At 43.2% G+C, this 10,151-nt stretch overlaps 1 protein-coding gene across 1 annotated transcript in view; it reads right to left on the bottom strand.

Annotated features, from left to right (window-relative positions):
* LOC120020020 (copine-8-like) overlaps positions 1-9,495 on the bottom strand; it is a gene marked incomplete at its 3' end in the record, with an annotated part of 50,049 nt that extends 40,554 nt beyond the window's left edge. Inside the window, exons 1-2 of the mRNA XM_038963446.1 lie at positions 9,472-9,495; positions 532-659 (exon numbers count right to left, since the gene is read on the bottom strand). Of these exons, the coding sequence (XP_038819374.1) occupies positions 532-659; positions 9,472-9,495 (152 nt within the window). The remainder of the gene's footprint in view (positions 1-531; positions 660-9,471) is intronic.
* Positions 9,496-10,151: the final 656 nt, after the last annotated feature.

The following is a 10,151-nucleotide window of genomic DNA, read 5'->3' as shown; positions in this document are numbered from 1 at the left end:
ATATTGAGACTAGGGACTGGATGGACTGGGACTGACTGGGACTGACTCATATTGAGACTAGGACTGGGATGGACTGGGACTGACTGGGACTGACTCATATTGAGACTGGGACTGGGATAAACTGTGACTGACTGGGACTGGGACTGTGACTGTGACTGAGACTGACTGAGACAGGGACTGGGACTGCGACTGACTGGGACTGGGACTGGACTGAGACTGGAACTGACTGAGACTGAGACTGACTAGACTGACTGGGACTGACTCATCTGGACTGGGATGGACTGGGACTGACTGGGACTGGGACTGACTGGGACTGACTGTGACTGGAGGGTGTGCTGAGGAGTGTGACTGGGACTGAGGAGTGTGAATGGAGGAGTGTGACTGGGACTGTGACTGGGACTGTGACTGGGCCTGTGACTGGGACTGGAGGAGTGTGACTGGAGGAGTGTGACTGGGTGTGTGAGTGTGTGCGTGTGTGCGTGTGTGCGTGCGTGCGTGCGTGCGTGTGTGTGTGTGCGTGCGTGACGTTACCTGGCCACATGGTTGACTACAGGGGCGAAGTTGGTTGGTCCGTAGAGCTGAACAGTCTTCAGACTCTCGTGATAGGCCTCCAGGATGCCATCTATACCGGTACAGTAAGGGTTCTCTATGTTACCGTTCTGGAGAGGAGAAACAAACAGTGGAGTTGATTTATAATAGGGAAGGAGGTGGGGGCCTCAGTGGCTCGTTGGTCACATCCATGCCCACACACGCAGTCTGAACCGGCCCTAGCTTTTAGGGGGCTCTAAGTGACATTTTAACAGCCACCCTCTTGACAGAAGAGAGCACAAAATTATATAATTTATTATTTATTTATTAATATGTTTAAGAGCAGGGTGCATCAACTATCTCTGCGTTAATAGTCGGTGGGCCAGAGCATAATTACTATATAACATTAGCACAGTTAATTGGCCCACACTACCAATTGAACAACATGTTTAACACATCCGATTAGTACATAATAAATTCAGTGACAATAACATAATAATTGCGAACTGATTACGCTGATTACATCACCAATGTCTATATTATTTTTGTCTATTTCTCTATCAATCAATCAATCAAGTTTATTTTATATAGCCCTTCGTACATCAGCTAATATCTCGAAGTGCTGTACAGAAACCCAGCCTAAAACCCCAAACAGCTAGTAATGCAGGTGTAGAAGCACGGTGGCTAGGAAAAACTCCCTAGAAAGCCAAAACCTAGGAAGAAACCTAGAGAGGAACCAGGCTATGAGGGGTGGCCAGTCCTCTTCTGGCTGTCCGGGTGGAGATTATAACAGAACTATGCCAAGATGTTCAAAAATGTTCATAAGTGACAAGCATGTTCAAATAATAATCATGAATAATTTTCAGTTGGCTTTTCATAGCCGATCATTAAGAGTTGAAAAACAACAGGTCTGGGACAGGTGGCGGTTCCATAACCGCAGGCAGAACAGTTGAAACTGAATAGCAGCAAGGCCAGGCGGACTGTGGACAACTCTATGAGTTGATTGGTGGGGGAAAACAGGTCTACGTAGCCTACTGTAGACTACACTACTTTTTAACGTCAACATTCGTTCAGAATAATTCTCTTGATAGCAAGAGAATATGTCGCTCTCAAAATGTCTCAAAAGAAAGGTGGATAATGAAAATCAAAGTTTCAGGGAAGATTGTACAGAGAGATATGCGTTCATCTTACCATCTATTCCCAATGCCAAGCCAGTGTGTCTTATTTGCATTGAAAAGGTCACTGTTTACAAAGAATTCAATCTCAGACGTCATTATGAATCTGAGCATGGAACTTTGAAAGTGGCCTTCCCATCCCAGAGGCCCGACGCAGAAACATTGAAGAGTTAGCTGCAAGATACACACAGCTTTATTGGCTGACAAATTCTGTCACTTAAACGGGTTAAATCTGCAGTTACAAAGAAGAGGGAAAACAGTTGTGGACATGGTGGAAAAACGTAAGGCCTTTACTAGGAAGCCTGAGTGGTTTGATTTGGACTTCAGCACACTGAAAATCCTAGCTGTGTGAGGCCGCAATTCAAACTGAGCTGATTGAATTCCAGACATCGAGACAAATCAAAGTGTTGGGTGGCATGCTCAGAGGAATACAGCACAATAAAGAAAATTGCATTTTATGTGCTAACAATGTTTGGATCGACTTACACGTGCAAGTCCTGATTTTCCTCTATAAACTCAAAATAGACAAACGACAACAGGAACTGGCTTTCACATGAGGACTGCCTCGATTGACTTCTGTGAAAAAAATCAAACCGATCTCACCCGACATCCACAAGATCATGTCTGAGGGGAAATGCAACTTTCCCTATTGATCGAGTAACTTCGTGGCCTTATATGACTGTATTTAGTAAATACTAACATTATTGTGAGTGCTTATCCAGGGATATTTAGGTCTGAAGCTGACAGTATTTTCTGTTTGTTCTGTTGTTACAGGAACAGGTTATCCTGACAGACATTCAGACACACACATCGCCTTTTTTCTTTCAATTATTGTCTTATGTAGGATGCTACATTTTAGGCCAGTTGTAATTGTAAGTAGACCTAATAAAAATAAAACACTTCTATGAGGCTTCTACTTGTCTTGTGAAAGATGCTGTGAAGCCACATAACTGGTTGAGGTAGGCTAAGTGATTTTATATGGACCTAGGCTCTGAAGAAATTGACTCCAATTAAGCCCTCTTGTTGTTTGTAAAGTCCAATTAAAATGAAGATTATTGTTGAAATGAATTACTCGACTGGTGTAGGTTTTCTCCATCTGTTGCTGTGCAACAAGCTCCCGAGTGGCGTAGCGGTCTAAGGCACTGCATCTCAGTGCATATCACTGCAGTCCCTGGTTCGAATCCAGTCTGCATCACATCCGGCTGTGATTGGGAGTCCCATTGGGCAGCGCACAATTGGCCCAGCATCGTCCGGGTTTAGCCGGGGTAGGCTGTCATTGTAAATATCAAAAGTTTCAGTGGTAGATACCCATAGCCAGCTAGGTAACATAGCATCCCTCTCTGTTTGAGCTGGGTGAGTACACTAAACTGGCTAGCAACACAGAACAAAAATATAAATGCAACATGTAAAGTGTCGATCCCATGTTTCATGAGCGGAAATGCACAAAAATCTTATTTCTCTGTTTACATCCCTGTTGGTGAGCATTTGTCCCTTTGCAAAGAAAATCCCTCCCCCTGACAGGTGTGGCATATCAAGAAGCTGATTAAATGGCATGATCATTACACAGGTGCACCTTGTGCTGGGGACAATAAAAGGCCACTCTAAAATGTGCCGGTTTGTCACACAACACAATGCCACAGATGTCTCAAGTTTTGAGGGAGTGTGCAATTGGCAAGCTGACTGCAGGAATGTCCACCAGAGCTGTTGCCAGATAATTTAAGTTGAATTACTCTACCATAAGCCGCCTCCAACATCGTTTTAAAGAATTTGGCAGTACGTCTAACCGCAGACCACGTGTATGGTGTCATGTGGGCAAGCGGTTTGCTGATGTCAACATTGTGAACAGAGTGCCCCATGGTGGCGGTGGGGTTATGGTATGGGCAGGCATAAGCTACATACAATGAAAACAATTGCATTTTATCGATGGCAATTTGAATGCACAGAAATACCGTGATGAGATCCTGAAGCCTATTGTGAGGCCCATTTATTTTAAGGTATCTGGGAACAAAAATGCATATCTGTATTCCCTGTCGTGAAGTCCATAGATTAGGGCCTGATGAATTGTTTTCTATTTTTTTTAATGTTTTAATTTTAACTTTTTATGGCTGCAGGGGCAGTATTGAGTAGCCAGATAATAGGTGCCCATTTCAAACGGCCTCGTACTCAATTCTTGCTCGTACAATATGCATATTATTGTTATTATTGGATAGAAAACACTCTCTTTTTCTATACCGTTGAAATTTTGTCTCTGAGTGGAACAGAACTCATTCTACAGCACTTTCCCTGACATGGAGTCAGATTTCAGACATCTTGGCCCCTGATCTGGAGTCAGTTTAAAGGTCCCTGTGAATGCTATGAGATACAAACACTGCTTACGTCTCCCCTGGATGTCATTACGTGGTGACGCTTTGAATGGAGTCGATTGCGCAATCAGAGCCTCTATAAAACAGCACAACGTGTAGGGTGTCCCTTTTCCAGCTGCGCCTGATGCAAGGTGGACACGGACCTGCTCTTTTTCCAAGCTTTAGTTTAGCCAGTAATATTTCTCCGGTCATGTTTTTGCTCGTTATAGGTGTTAAAAACATCATAAGGTATTTAATTTAAACCGTTTTATAGCAATTTATATCCGTTTAGTGCGATTTTGAGGCATTGCTTTCTGAGACACTTTGAACCTCTGGGCACGTTTCCAGTTCATGCCGAACGCAGTGGGCATTTCCACATGGCAAGAGGACAGCTTTCGACCAAAAGACGATTAGACCCAAGAAAGGATTCTTTGCCCAAGATTCTGATGGAAGAACAGCTCAAAGTAAGAACAATTTATTATGATAAATCGTGTTTCTGTCGAAAAATGTTAATCGCTGCCCCCCCCCCCCCCAGATCGAACACACCATTCCAATCTATGCCCCCCCCCCCCAGATCAAACGCACCATTCCAATCTATGCCCCCCCCCCCCCCCCCCCCCCCAGATCGAACGCACCATTCCAATCTACATTCCAATCGACAGAAACACGATTTATCATAATAAATTGTTCTTACTTTGAGCTGTTCTTCCATCAGAATCTTGGGCAAAGAATCCTTTCTTGGGTCTAATCGTCTTTTGGTCGAAAGCTATGCCGCCATTTTGTTAGATGTAGCTTCGCTTGGCGCAACCTGTATTGAAAAGTAAGGATAATTTAAAAAATGTAATTCAGCGATTGTATTAAGAATTAATTTGTCTATCAATCGCTGTCCACCCTAATTTTTTTAGTCACGTTTATGAGTATTTATGTATAAGACTAGATCACTGTCTAATATGGCGCACGACATTTTCTGACCAGCTGGGCTACTTTTGTCATTGTCTAACCATGATTTTGGTGGCTAAATATGCACATTTTCGAACAAACTCTATATGTATGTTGTAATATGATGTTACAGGATGTCATCGGAAGAATTCTGAGAAGGTTAGTGAAAAATTAATATATTTTGGCGATGATTACGTTATCGCTCTCTTTGGCTTGAATCAATGCTCTGGTAACGTTTGCATATGTGGTATGCTAATATAACGATTTATTTGTTTTTCGCTGTAAAACACTTAGAACATCTGAAATATTGTCTGAATTCACAAGATCTGTGTCTTTCCATTGCTATGTGCTGTGTATTTTTAAGAAATGTTTTATGATGAGTAAATTGGTAATACACGTTGCTCTGTGTATTTATTCTAGTCGATTTGTGATGGTGGGTGCAATTGTAAACTATGATTTATACCTGAAATATGCACATTTTTCTAACAAAACCTATCCTATACAATAATATGTTATCAGACTGTCATCTGATGAGGTTTTTTCTTGGTTAGTGGATCAATATCTTAGTTTAGCCGAATTGGTGATAGCTACTGGTGTTGAGAAAAAATGGTGGACAAAGAAAAATGGTGTCTTTTGCTAACATGGTTAGCTAATAGATTTACATATTTTGTCTTCCCTGTAAAACATTTTAAAAATCTGAAATGGTGGCTTTATTCACAAGATCTGTATCTTTCATTTGGTGTCTTGGACTTGTGATTTAATGATATTTAGATGCTACTATTTAATTGTGACGCTATGCTAGCGATGCTAATCAGTGTGGGGGGGGTGGGGGATGTTGTCATAGGTGTACCGACCTCGGGCTTGCAGCCATAAGAGGTTAATGTAACCTTTATTTAACTAGGCAAGTCAGTTAAGAACAAATTCTTATTTACAATGACGGCCTACGAACAGTGGGTTGACTACTGTTCAGTCGTGTGGTCAGGTGCCACAAAAAGGGACTTAGGAAAATGATAATTGGCTCAGAACAGGGCAGCACGGCTGGCCCTTAAATATACACAGGGAGCTAATATTAATAATATTCATGTCACTCTCTCCTGGCTCAAAGTGGAGGAGTGATTGACTTCATCACTACCTGTTTTTGTAAGAAGTGTTGACAAGCTGAATGCACCGGGCTGTTTGTTTAAACTACTGGCACACAGCTCAGACACCCATACATACCCCACAATACATGCCACCAGAGGTCTCTTCACAGTCCCCAAGTCCAGGACAGACTATGAGAGGCGCACAGTACTACATAGAGCTATGACTATATGGAACTCTATTCCACATCAGGTAACTGATGCAAGCAGTAGAATCAGATTTAAAAAGACAGATACAAATACACCTTATGGAACAGCAGGTACTGTGACGAGACACACACACACAGGTACAGACACGCGCATACGCACACAAACGCATTCTAAACAAACGTACATTGATTTAATGTTGTATGGTGGTATTGTACATGTTGTACTGTAGATGTGTAGTGAAGGAAGAGTAGCTGCTGCCTTGGCAACAGCCAATGAGAATCCTTAATAAATACAAATACAAACTCAGTAAAATCTTTAAAATTGTTGCATGTTGCGTTAATATTTTTTGTTCAGTATAAGTATCTCTCTATCTCTCTCTTGCTTCTCCTTCATTTTCGAAGAAATTAATTTGTTCAAAACTGTTCAACTATTGTCTTTCTCTCTCTTTGAGTCAACTAATCACCACATTTTATGCACTGCAGTGCTCTCTTGCTCTTGCTCTCTTTCTCTTGCTCTCTTGCTCTTGCTCTCTTGCTCTTGCTCTCTTGCTCTTGCTCTCTTGCTCTCTTGCTCTCTTGCTCTTGCTCTCTTGCTCTCTTGCTCTCTTGCTCTCTTTCTCTTGCTCTCTTGCTCTCTTGCTCTCTTGCTCTCTTTCTCTTGCTCTTGCTCTCTTGCTCTTTCTCTCTCTCTCTTGCTCTCTTGCTCTCTTGCTCTCTTGCTCTCTTTCTCTCACTTCCTCTCTTCCTCTCTCTCTTGCTCTCTTGCTCTCTTGCTCTCTTGCTCTTGCTCTCTTGCTCTCTTGCTCTCTTGCTCTCTTGCTCTTGCTCTCTTGCTCTCTTTCTCTTTCTCTTGCTCTTCTCTCTCTTGCTCTTTCTCTTTCTCTTGCTCTTGCTCTTTCTCTCTCTTGCTCTTGCTCTTGCTCTTGCTCTTTCTCTCTCTTTCTCTTTCTCTTGCTCTTTCTCTCTTGCTCTCCTGCTCTCTTGCTTTTGCCTTCTTTCCTGTCTCTTGCTCTGCTCTCGTGCTCTTGCTCTCTTGCTCTCTTGCTCTCTTGCTCTCTTCTCTTGCTCTCTTGCTCTCTGCTCTCTTTCTCTTGCTCTCTTGCTCTCTTGCTCTCTTTTGCTCTTGCTCTCTTGCTCTCTTGCTCTTTCTCTTGCTCTTCTCTCTCTTGCTCTCTTTCTCTTTCTCTTGCTCTTTCTCTCTTGCTCTTGCTCTTGCTCTTGCTCCTCTTGCTCTCATTGCTCTTTGCTCTTTTCTCTATGCTCTTTCTCATTTCTCTCTTCTCTCTTGCTCTCTTTCTCTCTTGCTCTCTTGCTCTTGCTCTCTTTCTCGTCTTCTCTTGCTCTCTTTCTCTTGCTCTTCTCTCTTTGCTCTTGATCTCTTGCTCTTTCTCTTTCTCTGCTCTCTTGCTCTCCTGCTCCTGCTCTCTTGCTCTTCCTCTTTTCCTTCTCTTTCTCTCTTTCTCTCTTGTCTTGCTCTTTCTTCTCTTTTCTCCTGCTCTCTTGCTCTTGTCTCCTCTTGCTCTTGCTCTCCTTGCTCTTGCTCTCTTGCTCTGCTCTCTCCTCTTGTCTCTTCTCTCTTGCTCTCTTTCTCTCTTGCTCTCTTGCTCTTGCTCTCTTGCTCTCGTTGCTCTCGTTGCTCCTTGCTCTCTTGCTCTCTTGCTCTTGACTTTGCTTCTCTTGTCTCTCTCGTTCTCTCTTGCTCTCTTGCTCTTTACCTTGCCTCGTTAGGCTCCTTGCTCCTTGCTCTCCACTCTCTCATCTCTCTCTCTCTCTACTCTCCCTCTTTCTCTCTCTCTCTCTCTCTCTCTCTCTCTCTCTCTCTCTCTCTCTCTCTCTCTCTCTCTCTCTCTCTCTCAATTCAATTCAATTCAATTCAATTCAATTCAATTCAAGGGGCTTTATTGGCATGGGAAACATGTGTTAACATTGCCAAAGCAAGTGAGGTAGATAATATACAAAAGTGAAATGAACAATAAAAATTAACAGTAAACATTACACATACAGAAGTTTCAAAACAATAAAGACATCACAAATGTCATATTGTATATATACAGTGTTGTAACAATGTACAAATGGTTAAAGTACACAAGGGAAAATAAATAAGCATAAATATGGGTTGTATTTACAATGGTGTTTGTTCTTCACTGGTTGCCCTTTCCTTGTGGCAACAGGTCACAAATCTTGCTGCTGTGATGGCACACTGTGGAATTTCACCCAGTAGATATGGGAGGTTATCAAAATTGGATTTGTTTTCGAATTCTTTGTGGGTCTGTTTGATCTGAGGGAAATATGTGTCTCTAATATGGTCATACATTTGGCAGGAGGTTAGGAAGTGCAGCTCAGTTTCCACCTCATTTTGTGAGCAGTGAGCACATAGCCTGTCTTCTCTTGAGAGCCATGTCTGCCTACGGCGGCCTTTCTCAATAGCAAGGCTATGCTCACTGAGTCTGAACATAGTCAAAGCTTCCCTTAAGTTTGGGTTCACTCCAACCCTGTTCCTGGAGAGATACCTTCCTGTAGGTTTTAACTCCAACCCTGTTCCTGGAGAGATACCCTCCTGGAGGTTTTCACTCCAACCCTATTCATGGAGAGATACCCTCCTGTAGGTTTTCACTCCAACCCTGTTCCTGGAGAGAAACCCTCCTGTAGGTTTTCACTCAAACCCCAGTTGTAACTAACCAGATCCAGCTTTTCATCCAGCTAATTATTAGAATCAGGTGTGCTACATTAGGGTTGGAGTGTAAACCTACAGGACAGGGTAGAAGTTAAAACTTACAGTATGATAGATATTCAGGAACAGGGTAGATGTAAAAACCTACAGTATGATAGCTCTCCAGGAACAGGATAGAAGTTAAAGGACGGTAGTTTTCCAGGAACAGGGATGGAGATTAAACCTACAGGACGGTAGTTGTCCAGGAACTGGGATGGAGAGTAAACCTACAGGACGGTAGTTGTCCAGGAACAGGGATGGAGATTAAACCTACAGGACGGTAGTTTTCCAGGAACAAGGATGGAGAGTAAACCTACAGGACGGTAGTTGTCCAGGAACAGGGATGGAGATTAAACCTACAGGACGGTAGTTGTCCAGGAACAGGGATGGAGAGTAAACCTACAGGACGGTAGTTGTCCAGGAACAGGGATGGAGAGTAAACCTACAGGACGGTAGTTGTCCAGGAACAGGGATGGAGAGTAAACCTACAGGACGGTAGTTGTCCAGGAACATGGATGGAGAGTAAACATACAGGACGGTAGTTGTCCAGGAACAGGGATGGAGAGTAAACCTACAGGACGGTAGTTGTCCAGGAACAGGGATGGAGAGTAAACATACAGGACGGTAGTTGTCCAGGAACAGGGATGGAGATTAAACCTACAGGACGGTAGTTGTCCAGGAACAGGGATGGAGAGTAAACATACAGGACGGTAGTTTTCCAGGAACAGGGATGGAGATTAAACCTACAGGACGGTAGTTGTCCAGGAACAGGGATGGAGAGTAAACATACAGGACGGTAGTTTTCCAGGAACAGGGATGGAGATTAAACCTACAGGACGGTAGTTGTCCAGGAATAGGGATGGAGAGTAAACCTACAGAACAGTAGTTGTCCAGGAACAGGGATGGAGATTAAACCTACAGGACGGTAGTTGTCCAGGAACAGGGATGGAGAGTAAACCTACAGGACGGTAGTTGTCCAGGAACAGGGATGTAGAGTAAACCTACAGGACGGTAGTTGTCCAGGAACAGGGATGGAGAGTCGTGCTGTAAGGTACAGTATGCTGGTTGTTTGTAATGGGACAGATGTCTGCAAAGAGGATTATTCCTCCCTCCCATAGCAGGAGAACAGTATCCATTGTATTAGCTGTAGTCTCCTGACTCAATGCCCT

The sequence above is a fragment of the Salvelinus namaycush genome, chromosome 2, assembly GCF_016432855.1.
Source record: "Salvelinus namaycush isolate Seneca chromosome 2, SaNama_1.0, whole genome shotgun sequence".
NCBI classification, from domain to species: domain Eukaryota; kingdom Metazoa; phylum Chordata; class Actinopteri; order Salmoniformes; family Salmonidae; genus Salvelinus; species Salvelinus namaycush.
Note: the sequence above shows the minus strand (reverse complement) of the source record. Positions and strands in the feature narration are given on the sequence as shown.